Source organism: Canis lupus, chromosome 11, assembly GCF_048164855.1.
Source record: "Canis lupus baileyi chromosome 11, mCanLup2.hap1, whole genome shotgun sequence".
Lineage (NCBI taxonomy): Eukaryota > Metazoa > Chordata > Mammalia > Carnivora > Canidae > Canis > Canis lupus.
In genome coordinates this window covers 70,532,167-70,549,869 of record NC_132848.1, presented here as the reverse complement: position 1 = coordinate 70,549,869, position 17,703 = coordinate 70,532,167, and the positions used below count along the sequence as shown (strand labels likewise).

The following is a 17,703-nucleotide window of genomic DNA, read 5'->3' as shown; positions in this document are numbered from 1 at the left end:
GTCTCAGGCTTAATGACAGTGCCTGCGAGGAGCATCCCAGCAGCGCTGGAGTGGACGGTCACCGCAGGGTCAGTCACCGTGGGGGGGTGTCTTTGGGGGGGTGTGTCACCATGGGGTGGTCACCACTGGGGGTCATCATGGGGGGCAGTCACTATGGGGCGGTCACCAAGAGGGGTCACCATGGGGACAGTCACTGCAGGGGGTCACCACGGGGTTGGTCACCATGGGGTCACTGTGAGGGAGGTCACTGTGGGGGTGGTCACCATGGGGGCAGTCACCGCAGGGTGTCACTGTGGGGGCGGTCACGGCGGGGGTCACCGCATGGGGGGTCACCGTGGGAGCAGTCACTGCAGGGGGTCACCACAGGGTAGGTCACCGCAGAGGTCACCGTGGGGGGTGTCACCGTGGGGGCATCACCACAGGGGCTCACCGTTGGGGGTCACCACGGGGTTGGTCACTGCAGGGGTCACCGCAGGGGGTGTCACCGCGGGGGTCACTGTGGGGGTCACCACGGGGAGTCACCAGGAGCAGGCCCACAGGGAAGTCCCTTCACCAGCCCCCACCAGCCGTCAGGCCGCCGATTTCAGGCTACTTTCAGTCCTGCCCCCCTGACCCCGGATCCCGGGCCACCTGCCCTGACCTCGCCCCACATGCCCTGGGCTCTCTGGGGAGCTGTGGCCACACCGCACTGTCCCTTGATGACATCCCACACTCCCTGCCCCCCCACGCGCCCCCCCACGGGTCCCCCCACATGCCCCCCCACGGTGTCACCCAGCAGCTGCCTGCCTGGAATTGGGGACGAACACAACAGCGGTATGTCCCCGACGGGCAGAACCAGCGGGCTGCCTCCAGGCACAGCGCACCCCGGGTGCTCTGGGCCCACCGCGTAGACCGCCTTCCTCTGCCACCGTGACTTGGAGAGGAGGGTGCTTTCAACCAGCGCTGCGTCCCAGACTTTGACTCAAGGCCCAGGTGCCGCCCTCTCCCGCGTGGAGAGCCACCGCCGAAGCGGAGTCGCAGTGTTCCGTAGATGACAGACGTCTCCGTCTCCTCGAACTTATTCATGACCAAACTACTACTATCCTAATTTTTTCCAGTAACGTCTTTGGGCTCAGTCTTCCCCATGTGAAAAATGGGTCTACAACGTAGATCCATCTTCTAGGTCTTAAGCGCCTGTTATCCTAAGTGAGCGAACACATGATAAACCCTAAGTGGGGAGCTCAGAGGATTGTGTTGACTGGGGACAGAACAAAAGGAGCAGGTGATAAAGTCTTTTAAAAAGTGCGGAGAGATGCCTGGGTGACTCGGTCGGCTGAACGTCCGCCCTCAGCTCAGGTCATGACCTCAGGTCCTGGGCTCCAGCCCTGCTCAGCAGGCGGTCGGCCCTTGCCTCTCCCGCTGCCCCTCACCCCCCCACCCCGCTCCGCCGCTCACGCACGATCTTTCTCTCAGATAAATAAAATCTTAAAAAAAAGAAAAAAGGCGTAGGAAGATTTAATATCATCACTAGTCACGAGTTGAGCCAAACTCAGCAGTTTTGCAACCATGTGTAACAATTCTGTTTGCATATTGGAAATAACTGGAAGTTTTTTTTTTAAAGAAAGAAGTTCTTAGGCTCCACCGCCCCCCAAATCCTGATTCTGTCGACACGGGGGTAGGAAGGGTTTGAGCATCAGGTTTGTGCCCCCGTCTGCACCCTTTGCTCCGTGGGGGCGGCGCCACGGCCACAGGCAGGGGGAGGACAATGGGGCGGAGAAAACAAAGAGGAGAAGGAGTGAGAAAACGGAAGCAGAAAAAGGAGTGAGGGCGGAAACCCGCGCAGGGAAGCCCCCCCCCCCCCACGGAGACCGCAGATCTCAGCCCCGTGGCGCGGCCACCTGCTTGCGGGGTCCGAGTCCGTGCATGGCCGTGATGGGGGGACAGGCGCCTAAGGAGCCCAGGCGACACCTGCTGGGACACCTGCTTCCACTGGTGGCCTCCCGGTGGAAGGCACCTCGAGAACGTGCACGTGTGTCTGGGGCCGTTGCTGCTCCTCGTCTGCGCTGTGTGTGCCTGAGAGAGCGACGCAGCAGCGCGTATGGGATTCCAGGTGGAGGGACCGCTGGGACGCCTCTGCTCCGGTGTTTTCTACCGCTGGGGCGCAGGTCCGCAGAGCCTGGAGAGCGCCTAACCAGGGCGACGGGCCTCACCAGCCCACGAGGCTGCCTGCGGGGGCGTCCTCCGGTGGGGTGGCCAGGAACCCCCCGCAGCTACTCCCTCCTGTGTCTGGTCCCCTTCAAGAGCCAAAGCACTTTCATTGTGATGAAACAGAATAAAAAAAACCCATTACCGTGACTATTCTTCTCTAAAAGCCACAGCGAGCCTAGAAGGGAGCCCAACACCGTGGTGGGAAAGCGCCGTTCTGGGCCCACCGCCCCGCAGGGGCTCCCGACACACCTGCCTTTTTTGTTTGTTTGTTTGTTTGTTTGTTTGTTTGAATATACTTCTCTCATCGATTTTGCCTTCATAAATACAAAGTTTATTGCTCGTTTTTGTCTCAGTCTAATAATACGTTTGGGTTTCCAGCCCCCAGGGTAGGCATCCAGGAGGGGCTGGCGGAGCGGGCTCTGGTCAGCAGGTGCAGCGGCCCAGACCACAGCTCACCAGGTGAGCGCAAGAGGGCGAAAGAAAGATCGTCTCCGCCCGGCGTCTCAAGGGCCCCGCGAGGCCATGTGCCTGGATGTATTGTTCCCCCAAAGCAAAAAAACAAAAACAAAAACAAAAAATAACGAGCTAACGCCTCCGTGCAGCCCGCGGCGTCGGCCCTGGGAGAGGGCCTGCCCCGATGCCTCCCCCGGCCCTGGCCTCCGCCGTGGGAGGTTCCGTCTCACCCTCCTGAGACCCCGCTGGGTGACAAGGGCCTTCTGAACAGAGCGGCAGGGGGTCACCGATGTCCCCGCGTCCCTGCTCACCCTCACCTTCCTGTAAATTCCACTGATTAATTTTCCTGGGAAATGGGACGTGTCCCCGCAATGTCTCCTCCCGACTCCCTGGGGAGTCGTTTGCTTCTCAGTCAGGAGGCGGCGCGCTGGGGGGGCCTCCCCTCGGCTCCCGTGGGCCCCTCACGCGTCGGCCTTGGGCTCTTTCATGGATTTGACGAACTCCTTGACTTCCTCCTCCAGGGCCTTGTTCCTCCTCTCCACGTCCTCCCGGGAGCGTTCCACGTTGCGGAGGCTGATCTCCAGGGCCGCAAACTTCTTCTTCTCCTTCTCCAGCTCCTCGTTGAGCCTCACCACCTTGGCCCACACATCGTAGTTTTCCTTCTCGAGGCTGCGAGGGAAGACATAAGAGAGTGAGAGAACGGGGCCTCCAGACCCCCCCCCCCAGCCTCGTCCTACTCCCCCACGAGTCCCTTATCCAGCCGTCCCTGTCATCCGGGCGCCTCCCCCAGGTGCCGACCTCCCAGCCCACCTGCGGCCCCAGGTGCGCCGAGTCCCCTTTGCCAGCTAACGCCCGTGTCTTATGCCGTCGGGTTTCTCCTTGTTCTATGGTCTGCATCTTCCACCAGGTAGGGAAGCACCCGACACGACGTGCTTTCCCTGCAGCCCCTCGCGGGTCCTGCCCAACGGCCTGCCGACGGCCCGCGCCCCAGACTTCCCAGCGCACCCCGAGTTCCCACACCTTGGCTCACTCCGCCGGCCTCCACGGCGGAACCAGACCTCCTCTCCCGAGGCCCCTGGGGGCGGGCAATCCGGAGAAGGGCCCGCGGTCACCCGGAGTCTGCTCCGGGCGGGTCCCGGGCTGGCCCCGGCTCTGCCCCGCCCTGCCAAGCTGCATTCGGCCACCGCCCAGGAGCGGGGGCAATGCCATTTTGACGCCCAGGGAAGGCAATCTCAGGACGGGGGGCGGGGGGACCGCATGATGGGACATTTGCTCCAGAATTTCCTTCTGGGAGATGTTGTCTCCCTGCAAGGTCTCCCTGCCCCCGACTAGCCTATTCCTCATAGAAACCTGAGCCCCCGTTTGAACCCAGCCTGGCCTCTCTCTTCAGGGGCCACGTAAGGGCCCCTCTTTCGAGCCCTGCCTACCCCGCCGGTCCCTGCCCAGGGCTCTCCTCCAAGTTTGCACCTGCTTCCCTCTTGCTCTGGGAGAAACCTCAACCGAGGGGATGCTGCGGGGTTTCGACCACTGATGCTGCAGAGAGAGAACCTGGGTGGGCCCGGGAGCCTGACGGGGCCAGGTTCAGATCCCAGCCCTACCGAGGATCCGATGGGTTCCCCCGAGGAATCTTCTCTACTCTTCCCAAGCCCCCATCTCTTCTGTAAAACGGGGGTATTATCCGTCTTACAGCATTGCTGTGCGAATTGCACGAGAAGGCGTCTGAACCACGAAGCTCGGAGCGGACACTACGGACTGGTAACCATCCTCCCAGCTGAGGAGGGAGGACCCCTCCGGGGGCTGAGTTCAGGGGCCTCGGTTCCCCTCAGGAGGAGCGGCCCCTCCGTGGCAGCTGGGGGTCTCCCGACCCTGCCAACAGCAGCCACTCGAGAGCGCGGGGGGGGGGGGGGGACACTTCCCTGGAGCTGCCTCTGTCACGGACAAGACGGCACGCGCGCGCCCGTCGCATCCCCCAGAGGACGGATCTCAGGTTCTTAGACAAAGGATCTACGCTTTGCTTTTAGGCGGGAAACCTCCTACGTAGAGGGCAAAGAATGGGGGCTCCCGGATGTCTGCCTTCCACGGCCGGAGCCTTAGCAGACTGGAAAGGTACCTGTAACTCGAATACCCCGCTAGTCCACATTTCACGACATCACGATGTGGGTTAATCCCGGCGAAGCTGGATTGAGCTTTACGCTCCGGAAAAGCCGGTGGTGTGAAAAAGATTTCGAGAAAATAGCTTATCTCCCCATGAGAGCAAATTGGGGCTGTGCACCAGCCTATTTAACACAGGAACCTCCTTCTTGAGCCTTCCAGCCTCCTGCCCTGCTTTATTTTTCTCCATAGCATGTTCCGCCCTCTGACAGCATATATTTTAATTACTTATATATATATATTGCCTGTCTCTTCCTGATAGACGGAAAGCGCTATAAGCACAGGGACCTGTCTGCTTTGTTCAGAGCTACTCCCCAGCAGCAGGCCCGGGGGGTGCCCAATAAACAGTACGGGAGGTACTCAATAAATATTTTCAGAATGGATGAATCACGTTAATATATATTTTAAAAAACCCTAAAGTTCCTCTTAGTTTTTAGAGCATGTCAATCCTTAAAGAACCAGGATTTGAAAATAGTTGCTTAGGCTGTGTAAGCTGCATACTTAACTTTTCATGAATTTAACCTAAAACTGAGAGCTTTCACCAATGTAGTCATCTCAGCATTCCCTTTACCCTTCTCCTTAATTAAGCCCAACTGCTGTAGATTAACGTTTTCTCTAAACTTGAGGTTTTTAAATATCATTTCTTTGGCAGAGGAGAACCATCCCCGTTGCTTCCGCAGGTGGAAGCCCAGTGGCTGCCCAAGGCCCCTCCGCAAGTGACTTACTTTTCGATCTGTTCCTCGTACTTTTGCTTCTGTGTTTCTATTTCCTTTCGCAGCTTCTGGACCACCGTCTGCAAGGATTCAAGTTCCTCCTCGCCAGAGTTCTTTTTCTCAGGCCCAGTTTCAGAGCTGGGGCTGGCAAGAGTTTCTCTCTTGGAGTCACAAGCAGGGGAAGAGGCCGCGGCTGCCTCCTCCCCGGTGGGCCCCGGCAGGGTGGGGACGTTATCGTAGGTGGAAGTCCGCTGGGCGTCGGGATAGTGAGGCACACCTTGAGACAGCGTTCTCCTGTGCCCTTCCCCTGCCTTTACGTCTGAAGGTGACCAGAACTCATTTTTAAAGATCTCCACTTTGCCGCTGTTGGCACCTTGAAACGCTGACGTCAAGAAGCATTTCCGATTAGGGAGCGTCTGAGTCCTTTTTCGTGACTGCAGCTTCCAATCTCCTAGCTTTTCCCTGGGGGCTTTACTGCTCTCTTCCAGACACCCATCGCTCGGCTGTTGTCCAGTGGGGCTAGTGGCATCCGAGTTGCTGGTCTAGAAGGAAATGGCCATGGATGTCACATGGGTTTTCCCCGTGTGTATCACATTCCCAAGATAAGGATTAGCAACTTGAACGCAAGGATCTTCTGACTGCACACCCATGAAACTCTTAATTAGTAGACCATCTCTTAATTCATCACATTATTGATGATCTGCTTAGTGTTTTTCAAAAGGACATTACACGTGAAGGGAACTAGCTCATGCTCTAGAAATCAATTGTTATTCGTGGTAAGAGAGTCTTACACGAGGATTCTTTCATAGCTTTAGGATAAGGAGGCCTTTCTAACTAGAACTCGAAAATCCAAAAGCCATAAAATATAAGTCTGACAATTTCAACCTACATGGGTGTCCAGGACCCCTCAAATTAAAAAGAACAAACATAAAACAAGGAAAACGCCATATATAAAATCAAAAAAGTAATGACAAATTAGCAAAAATATTTGCAAACATATCACAGACAACAAGTTACTCTCTGCTAGACAAAGTTCATAAAAATTGAGAAGAAAAGGACCAACAACCAACAAAAATATGGACAAAGGATAAGATCAAACAGTTCATAGAGGAAAAGAAAAATGCAACAAGCCCTTACACATAAGAAAAGATGTTCAGCTTCTCTCACTAACAAAGAAACCCAAATCGAAATTAAAATCATTGAAATATCAGGGCAACTGGGTGGCTCAGTTGGTTAAGTGTCACAATCTTGATTTCATGATCAATCTTGAGGTCATGATCTCAGGGTCATGAGATTGAGCTCTGCCTTGGGCTCCAACCCAGCTTAAGATTTTCTTTCCTTCTCCCTCTGTCCCCCCACCTCCTCTTGCATAGACACTCATGTGCTCACTCACTCTCTCTTTAAACAAGAAAAAAAAAAAGGTGAAATATCAATTTTCACCTATCTGATAAGACACTGCCCCAAATTTGAAAACGCATTTTGCTAGTGAAACTGTAAGGAAACAGGTCCTTTTGTGCACTGTTGGTGGAAGTACAAAATGGCACAACCTCTGTTTGACGATTTTAATAAAACCTATACACAAACCTACTTACCAAACTCAGATACCCCAGAATCCCAATTCTGGGAATTTATCCCAGAAATATATCTACCTGTGTATAAAATGAAGCATGGTCAAGGTTATTCATTGCAGCCTTGCTTGCGGTACAAAGGAATGAAAACAACCTGGTCAGATGAGAGGCCTGTCCATGTATTGACCTAAAAGGTCTTCAGGACACACTCTTAAATGGAAAAATGCAAGATAAAGAGTAGTGTGTGCATATGTGTGTGTAGAGAAAGAACAAGAGAATATCCTATTTGCATTAAAAAAAGAAGTAAATAATTTACATTCACATCTGTTTATATTTGCATAAAAGAACACTGGGAGGATAAGTAAGAAACTAATAAAGGCAGGTGACAGATGGAGATAGCAGAGGGAGCAGGATTTTTCAATGTATGTCTTTTTCTCTTTTGGATTTTTTTTGATATGTGCATGTGTATTTTTAAATTAAGTTAAAACATGAAAAAAAGGAAGAAAAACAAAAAAAGAATGAGCCCTAAAATCAGAAAATCAAGGCTCAAGCTCTCCTTCTAACCACGCTAGCAAAACACTTGCTTCCACAACCCCTCCTGGAGTCAGAAGCACCCAGGCCTTGAGGTGAGAACTAGAGCTAAATCCCATTCTGTAACCTCCTAGCATCCTGCTGCTACCTTAGGCCAGCTGGTCAATCTCCCTGAACTCTGCTCCTGAAAGATAACATGTGGGTGACAAATGCTACCCTACAGAGTTATGGTGAGAACCCCAGAGGTGACCTTCTTAAGTTTCCCAGCACAGTGCCTGCCCATAGCTGCCCACACTGTTACAATAAATAGCAGAAACCTGTCAAATAAGCATAATGACATCCACCCTCAAGGGCCACTAATAAGATTTCATTATATGAAGAATGAACATTTCTAAATATTAATTTAATTTGAGAGTGTTGGTAAAATGCATTGTGAACAGACGTCACCTAAGAAAAAACAAAACCACTACCACTACCTACCTTTTCTTCAAGACTTTTTTTTTTTCTTTTTTTTTCAAGACTTTCCTAATTGTCCTCAGGATTAATAGTACTATAGACAACTTACATTACCGGTCAACCAGAAATGTTAAATTCTACTCTTGGTTACACATAAAGAATTAAGCTGCTACATGAAGTTCATGTTTTTTTTTTAAATATTTGTCTCTATAAATATATAAAAATATTTGAGTTTTGTATATTATTGGCCTCAACAAGTCTACATTTCAGAGGCTGCAGAGTTTTTTGACATTGGGAACGTGAGCCCCAACCCTTCAGTACAAAGGAGGGGTGACATTGCTGAGACAGCTTATCAGGGAATGAGAAATATTACATGAACACATCACATACTCTGAGAAAGAAATCACGTTTCATGGGTTAGCGGAAACCAGTTCTCTCTGGACTTTCACCCGGAATTTTCAACAACTCTTGCTAAAATGCTTATAATGTGATATATAATTTCCCCTATTGACCTTCCCTGGACTGTATTTGGAAAGACTTCCCTTTTACAGTGAGCTTTATTACGGATTCCCGTTGCTCAGTCATTAGGAGACTGGCACACATGTCACTGACCCACCTCTAGGATGCCAACAGAGACTGGATTTTGAAAGAGGCCAGACTTCCAAGATACATTCAAATGGGTCTGTACCATCTGTGCCCACTGTCATGGCGTATCTAAAACTGCCCAAACTGCCACCCTAGACCAACTCTTACATGGAATGACTTGGACTAAAGGAAGAGTCAGAGGGAAGGAAGAATTTTCTCTGCACCTTACCGTGTTACTGAAGCTATCTGCCCTAGAAATTGGAGGGTCTTCAGTGGCATCCCAGCCCACAGAACTTCGAGCTACTGGAGGTTTCTTAGGGTCATTTTTCTGAGCAGGGGGTGAGAGGGGTACATCCTTGGACTTCGGGAAAAGAACTTCATGGTCTCTGATCATCATGGTCATCACTCTTTGGATTTGAGGAGCCCCTGAAAGGTGAAAGAAGAAAAAGATCTGTCGAGCTGGACCATGGCAAGAGGCAGGCAGTCCTCAGGGTCTCCACCCATGGGATGTCTCTAAACTTGGGTCTAAGACCACAGGGCCCAAAAGGACCTCATTTTGCTCTTCATGGGACCCTTCCAAATTGCTTGAGATAGGAGATCATGGTGGAAGTGAAGGGATAGAAGAAGGATATGAGAGTGGGGTGTAAGAGGGTTATTTTCAGCCTATACAGTCCTGTGCATCAGTCTTTGATCAGAAAATAGGTAACATAATATTTTTCTCCCCTGATGTGGTCCTTAATATGACATTTGCTCTCTTGCTACATGGATAGTACATACATGCCAGATGCACTGCCTTCCAAATCCATGGCAGACATCAATACTCTCTGCTAAGACTTCTGCACAGAGAACCAAGGTGCAGCCACAGAAGTCTTTTCAACACAACTTCACAAGTGGTCTTTCTGTGAGTTGTCTTATAAAATCAAACTTGCTTTCTCTACTTTCTTGCAAACTGTTTTCTCTGGTTAAGGTTATTTAAAAGTCATAAGAGACGAAGAAATACTAGCTGTGGTTGTGCTAGCCCTGTTGTACTGTGTACAGAGAGGTCAATTTTTAACCTCTCTGCTCTGCTGTGACCTGGAAAATGGATATAATTCCTGCTCTGCTCCTTTCACAGGGCTATTTCACAGTTGGGGCAAGTAATCAACTGAAAATGCTTGGCAAATTGCAGAGCACTTTGGTAGCTAGATAATTGTTGTCACTTCCTCCGCCCCTGCCTTCCACACAGGACCAGCTGTACCTCTCATGATCACAGCAGGGTCTTCGACCTTTGACCGGATGAGATTCACACCAATCACGGTAGCCAGGTTATCCACGCTCATCTTATTAACAGCACAGTTCAGCTGGATTTCATGTAGGAACCTGTGGACAGCCAGGAAATCCCGTAGTAGGAAATAGGAAATTGCCAGAAGGAAGCTTCTGGGTACCAATGAGATCTCAGAGATGGATCCCATCTCTTCCCTTCTAGTCTCAAGAATGAGACTAGTCTGCTTGGCCCATATGAGTTTAGCTTCACCCTGGAAGATTCAAGATCAAGGCAGAAGAGAAACCAAGAGGAGCCTACCCGGCTGCTGGGGTGGTGTAGGGGATTGGGATGGGCACCCTGTTGGCAGGAGGTAAGATCCGGCTCAGGGAGCTAAGAGGAAACTAGAAGGACTCAAATGAGTATGTGACTACCACTCATCCCAACCTTATAGGCTTATCTCCCAGGCTTTCGGCACCCATCCCACCCACGTTTCCACAGATGAAAACTTTATCATGAGGAGATGTCACAGAGGGAAATCCACAGTGCCTCTTTGCTCTCATCCTCCAATTACAGCACCAAGCATCTCAAATTTTCAGTGGATGCTCAACAACTAGCAATGAATTTTTACTGTAATTCCACCCATTGGAGGCATGAAGCTCTCAGTTTCCCTATAAAAAAATGAAACTAAAAATATCAGCAAAGGAATTTGTAAATACCTCTCCAAAAAACATCTTTATATGGATATGCTGAGGAGAGGGAGGCAAGATAGTAGAAAATTAGGAGTCCTCATTTCATCTCATCCCCCCAAATTTAGCTAGATAATCTTTCAAACCATCCTGAATACCTATGAATTCAACCTGAGATGTAAAGAAAGAACAGGTGGAACAAATAGAAAAGTGACCATTTCTTGCAAGCCACTCTGCACTGGACAAAATGACTAGAAGGACGGATTCACCACAAAAGAAAGAACCAGAAGCAATACTCTCTGCCACAGATCTAATGGAAATGGATTTAAGTAAAATGTCGAAGACAGAATTCAAGATTACATTTTTAAAATTACTGGTGGCTCTTGAAAAAAGAATAAAAGACTCTAACGATTCTCTTACTGCAGAAATAGGATCTAATCAGGCTGAAATTAAAAATACTTTAACTGAGATGCAGTCTAAACTGGATCTCTAACATCCAGGATAAATGAGGCAGAGAGAGTGAGTGCTATAGAGGACAAGTTGATGCAAAGGAAGGAAGCTGAGGAAAGAGAGAAAAACAACTAAGAGCCCACAAGGAGACCCCGAGAATTAAGTGATAGTTTGAGAAGGAATAATATCCATCTTATTGGGGTTCCATGGTATATGGAGAGAGAAAGAGAACCAGAAAGTATGTTTGAACAAATCATAGCTGAGAACTTCCCTAATCTGGAGAAGGAAACAGGATTCATATCCAAGAGATAGAGAGGAACTCCCACTCCAAAATCAGTAAAAACTGACCAATACCCCAACATATTGTGAAGCTTGCACATTTCAGAGATAAAGAGAAAATCCTAAAAGCAGCCAAAAACAAGAGATTCTTAATTTATATGGGGAGAAATATCAGATTAACAGCAGACCTCTCCACAGACACCTGGCAGGTCAGAAAGAGATGGCATGATATATTTGGGGTACTAAATGAGAAAAACATGCAGCCAAGAATACTTCATCCCACAAGGCTCTCATTCAGAATAGGAGGAGAGAGACGCTGGGTGGCTCAGTGGTTGAGCATCTGCCTTTAGCTCAGGTCCTGATCCCGGGGTCCTGGGATCGAGTCCCACATCAGGCTCCCTGCAGGGAGCCTGCTTCTCCCTCGGCCTGTGTCTCTGCTTCTCTCTCTGTGTCTCTAATGAATAAATAAATAAAATCTTTAAAAAAAAGAATAGAAGGAGAGATAAAGAGCTTCCAGAATAGACAGAAACTGAAAGAACATGTGACCACCAAAGCAGATTTGCAAGAAATATTAAGGGGGACCCTGTAAGCAAAGAGGAAGCCCAAAGAAACAATCTGCAGAAACAAGGACTGTATAGATATTAGGATGACACTAAATTCCTCTCTTTCAATAGTTACTCTGAACGTGAATGGGCTAAGTGATCCAGTCAAAAGACACAGGGTATCATACTGGATGAAAAAGCAAGACCCATCTAAATGCTGTCTACAAGAGACTCATCTTAGACCTAGGGACACCTTCAGACTGAATATGAGGGGGTACAGAACCATTTACCATGTGAATAGTCCTCAAAAAAAAGCTGGGGTAGGAATCCTCAAATCAGATAAATTAGTGTTAAACCAAAGACTATACTAAGAGATGAAGAGGGACACTATATCATACTTAAAGGGTCTATCCAACAAGAAGACCTAACAATCATGAATATTTATGTTCCTAATGTGGGAGCCGCCAATTATATCAACCAATTAATAACCAAGTAAAGAGACACATAGATAATAATACATTAACAGTAGGAGACTTCAACACTGAACTCTCAGCCAAGGACAGATCTTCTAAGCACAACATCACCAAACAAACAGGGCTTTTAATGATATGCTGGACCAGATGGATTTCACAGATACATACGGAACTTTCCATCCTAATGCAACAGAATATACATTCTTCTCAAGTGCACGTGGAATTTTATCCAGAATAGAGCACATACTGGGTCACAAATCAGGTCTCCACTGATACCAAAAGACTGGGATCATTTCCTGCATATTTTCAGACCACAATGCTTTGAAACTAGAACTCAATCACAGGAAGAAATTTGGAAGGAATGTCTTTGGAGGTTAAAGAGCAACCTACTAAAAAAAATCAATGAGTCAATCAGGAAATTAGAGAAGAATTAAAAAGATTCATGCAAACTAATGAAAATGAAAGCAGAACTGTTCCAAATCTTTGGGATACAGCAAAGGCAATCCTAAGAGGGAAATACGTTTCAATACAAGCCTCCTTCAAAAAATTGGAAAAAAATCTCAAATATACAAGCTAACCTTACACCTAAAGGAACTGAAGAAAGAACAGCAATTAAAACCTAAACCAAGCAGGAGAAGAGAAATAATAAATATTAGAGCAGAACTCAATGAAATAGAGACCGGAAGAACTGTAGAACAGATCAACAAAACCAGGAGCTGGTTCTTTGAAAGAATTAATTAGATAGATAAACCCCTAGCCAGCTTTACTAAAAAGGAAAGAGAAAAGACTCAAATTAATAAATCATGAATGAAAGAGGAGAGATCACAACCAATACCAAGGAAATACAAACGATTTTAAAAATGTATTATGAGCAACTATATGCCAACAAATTAGGCAATCTGGAAGAAATGGAGGCATTCCTGGAAAACCTACAAATTACCAAAACTGAAACAGGAGAAATAGAAAACCTGAACAGGCCAATAACCAGGGAGGAAATTGAAGCAGTCATCTAAAACCTCCCAAGACACAAAAGTCCAGGGCTTCCCAGGGGAATTCTATCAAACACTTAAAGAAGAGATAATACCTATTCTACTAAAGCTGCTTCAAAGGATAGAAATGGAAGGAAAACTTCCAAACTTGTTTTAAGAGGCCAGCATCACTTTGATCTCAAAACCAAAGATCCCACCAAAAAGGAGAATAATAGGCCAATATCCCTGATGAACACAGATGCAAACATTTCTCACCAACATACTAGCTAGTAGGATCCAACAGTATATTAAGAGGATTATTCACCATGACCAAGTGGGCTTTATCCCTGGGATGCAAGGGTGGTTCAATACTTGTAAAACAATCAACATGATAGATCATATTAATAAAAGACATCTCAATAGATGCAGAGAAAGCATTTGACAAAATACAGCATCCTTCAAAGTGTAGAGGGAACATATCTCAATATCATAGAAGCCATCTACGAAAAGCCCACAGCAAATATCATTCTCAATGGGGAAAAACTGAATGCCTTTCCCCTTAGATCAGGAACACGATAGGGATGTCCACTCTCATCACTGCTATCCAACATAGTACCGGAAGCCCTAGCCTCAGCAATCAGGCAACAAAAAGAAATAAAAGGCATTCAAATTGGTAAAGAAGAAGTCAAACTCTCCCTCTTCGCAGATGACATGATACTGTACCTAGAAAACCCAAAAGACTCCACCCCAAGATCGCTAGAACTCATACAGCAATTCGGCAGTGTGGCAGGATACAAAATCAATGCCCAGAAATCAGTGGCATTTCTATACACTGGGACTTAAGAAAGAGAAATTAAGGAGTCAATCCATTTACAATTGCACCCAAAAGCATAAGATACCTAGGAATAACCTAACCAAAGGGGTAAAGGATCTGTACTCTAAAAACTACAGAACACTTCTGAAAGAAATTAAGGAAGACTCAAAGAGATGGAAAAATAGTCCATGCTCATGGATTGGAAGAATTAATATGGTTAAAATGTCAATGCTACCCTGGGCAATGTATATATTCAATGCAATTGCTATCAAAATACCATGGACTTTCTTCACAGAGTTGGAACAAATAATCCCAAGATTTGTATGGAACCAGAAAAGTTTCCGAATGGCCAAACGAATGTTGAAAAAGAAAACCAAAGCTGGTGGCATCACAATTATGGACTTTAAGCTGTTACAAAGCTGTGATCATCAAGACAGTGTGGTCCTGGCACAACAACAGATACACAGATCAATGGAACAGAAGAGAGAACTTGAAATGGGCCCCCAACTCTATGGTCAACTAATCTTCAACAAAGCAGGAACGAATATCCACTGGAAAAAAGACACATCTCAACAAATGGTGCTGGGAAAATTGGACAGTCACACCCAGAAGAATGGAACCGGACCATTCTCTTACACCAGACACAAAGCTACACTCAAAATGGATGAAAGATCTAAATGTGAGACAAGAGTCCATCAAAATCCTAGAGGACAACACAGGCCACAACTTCTTTGACCTTGGTCACAGCGACTTCTCGCTAGACATTTCTACGAAAGCAAAGGAAACAAAAGCAAAAATGAACTATTGGGACTTCATCAAGATAAAAAGCTCCTGCACAGCAAAGGAAATAGTCAATAAAACTAAAAGACAACCTACAGGATGGGAGAAGGTATTTGCAAACGACACATCAGATAAAAGGGCTGGTATCCAAGATGTATAAAGAACTTGTCAAACTCTACACCCAAAGAACAAGTAATCCAGTCAAGACATGGGCAGAAGACATGAACAGGCATTTCCCCAAAGACGACATAGACGTGGCCAATAAGCACATGAGAAAATGCTCCGCATCACTTATCATCAGGGAAATACAGATCAAAACCACAACGAGATCCCACCTCACACCAGCGAGAATGGCTAAAATTAACACAGGAAACAACAAAGGTTGGTGAGGATGTGGAGAAAGGGGAACCTCTTATACTGTGGGTGGGAACGCAAGCTGGCGCAGCCACTCTGAAAAATAGGGTCGAAGTTCGTTAAGAAGTTAAAAATAGACCTGCCCTACGACCCAGCAATTGCACTGCTGGGGATTTATCCCAAGATACAGATGCAGTGAAACGCCGGGACACCTGCACCCCAGTGTTCACAGCAGCAGTGTCCACGATAGCCAACTGTGGGTCAATCTACATGCTCCATGTCACTACAGAGATTGCACACAGCAGGTCCCCAGAAAGGGAAATGAGTGGCCTGAAATGAATGTCTCTAAGGCACTAAGTTATGGCCCAGAGCCAGGAAGATGGGAGATCATTCTAGAAACATTTTAAGGATTCTGGGTGTTACTGCATGTCCCGGGACTCCAGGCAGCACTGCGACAGCACTGAAGGAAGACGCATGTTCACTTTGTGAGCCGATCAGACTTTCAGTGGGTCTTTTTCATTATGTTGTGGATAAAGGGAACTGCTTTGGCGCCGTGGGAATACAGTTGACCTTCCCAAGGTCTGCAGCAGAAGCTCTGAGTTCACAGAGACGTTCTTTCCTCCTCTAACCGGGGGCTTCTTTCTGATACAGTTGGCTGGAAACTGATGCCAGGGGATTCTTACCTGCACAGGTAGCTCAGGAGGCTGTAGTTGTCTCGAGGAAGGAGGGACAGCTGCTTCACCAACTCCTGCTGCGCCTGGGAAGAGATTTTAACACCGTAAACAAGCCTGCTCCCTCGCCAGCCAGGAGCCTCTGGAACACAGGGAACAAAACTGGCGGTTCCGTGCAGAGGGAACACCGGCAGTCATTCCAGTTCCCGTAGCTTGTGTGTGTGTGTGTGTGTACATGTGTGTGTTTTAAGATTTTATTTTTTTTACTTAACAGAGAGAGAGCACAAGCAGGGGGAGCTGCAGAGGGAGAGCAAGAAGCAGAGTTCCCGCTGGGCAGGGAGCCCAATGGGGAGCTCAATCCCAGGACCCCGAGATCATGACTCAAGCCTAAGGTGGACATTGAACCAGCTGAGCCCCAGTTTTTGTGTTTTTTAAAAAGCTTTTTACTTTGAAATAATTATAAAATCTGAGGAAACTGAAAAAAAAAAAAAAAAAAACAGCATGTAGAGGCACACAGGTTGCTTTGCTTTGTTTTTTAGCATATTTTTTTCATTGTCTCGAATCACACACTTTTCCCCAGCTCAGAGCTACTCTAAAGCCAGGACAATTCGATGACTCATACAATATTTGTTTGCTCAGTGAATGCTTGCGATGTAACACTGCAGTAAAGAACCGGATCATCACAAACACCCCAAGTCATTTTAAAAGTATTGAGAAAAGAAAAAAAAAATCAGTATTGAGAGAAGGAAGTTTCTGAGAAGGGTTTTAAGCAATGTGGCCTTGCTGAGACCTGCTGGCACACAGGACAGGCTGACTAATCTGGGGGAGGGGAGCAGGTAAAGGTCAGAATGTTCTAGATCCATGAGACTATCATACAAAGAATGCATGTGCCGGCGGGGGTTGGCGGGGGAGGTATGAGAAGTTGTCTGGAACGTGGATTTTTTTAGTCAACTTTTAAACCTTATTCCATAAAATGTTATTATTTTCACAAAGGTACGCTGATATGCCCGAATTAAGACTTTTCATGTCCTCTTCTCACCCCTGACCAAAAACAAATAAATAAATAAATCATAAATCATGCACAAAATCATGCACACAGCTACTAATTCTCAAGTGGCTTGGGGTATTTGGTTCTAGTCCGTTCTTTAACGGATCGTTACATCCCAGGAAGGCTGTTACCATGTTGCCGAGGAAGGTCTATACAAGATCATGCAACCTACCTTTTCTTTTAAAAAAAGATTTCATTTATTTATTCATGAGAGACAGAGACAGAGAGAGAGAGAGAGAGAGAGAGAGAGGCAGAGACACAGGCAGAGGGAGAAGCAGGCTCCATGCAGGGAGACTGATGTGGGACTCGATCCCGGGACCCCGGGGTCTCACCCTGGGCCGGAGGCAGGCGCTAAACCACTGAGCCACCCGGGGATCCCAGCAACCTAACTCTTGTGCCAGAAAAGAGCTACACTGGCTCCAGCCTGTTAGCAGCAGCACTATCACCCCGTTCATTTCCTAATGTTGAAATACAAAATCAGGATCCCCTTAAATCATGAGGTTTTTCATCCTGAGTCAGGAAAGAAGTTCTCATAGCTGTGCTTTCTACCAGGTTGAGGGGACTATTGCTGTATTGTTTAAAAATGATAATAACTAACATATATATATATATATATATATATATTTGTTATGTTGTATAATCCCAGAAAATAATATATATTATTGTCATTATTTATTATTTTCTAAGGGTATACTACATAAGAAATTATAAATAGAGAATAAATCTCTCCCTTAACCAATAATTAAAGATA

At 47.2% G+C, this 17,703-nt stretch overlaps 1 protein-coding gene across 5 annotated transcripts in view; it reads right to left on the bottom strand.

Annotated features, from left to right (window-relative positions):
* Positions 1-1,478: 1,478 nt before the first annotated feature.
* ARHGAP25 (Rho GTPase activating protein 25) overlaps positions 1,479-17,703 on the bottom strand; it is a 90,787-nt gene continuing 74,562 nt past the window's right edge. For all 5 annotated transcript variants that reach the window (XM_072768657.1, XM_072768656.1, XM_072768659.1 and 2 more), the window contains 5 exons: positions 15,917-15,990; positions 9,882-10,003; positions 8,874-9,070; positions 5,517-6,046; positions 1,479-3,309 (listed from right to left, as the gene is read on the bottom strand). In XM_072768657.1, the coding sequence (XP_072624758.1) occupies positions 3,102-3,309; positions 5,517-6,046; positions 8,874-9,070; positions 9,882-10,003; positions 15,917-15,990 (1,131 nt within the window). In that variant the 3' untranslated portion in view covers positions 1,479-3,101. The remainder of the gene's footprint in view (positions 3,310-5,516; positions 6,047-8,873; positions 9,071-9,881; positions 10,004-15,916; positions 15,991-17,703) is intronic.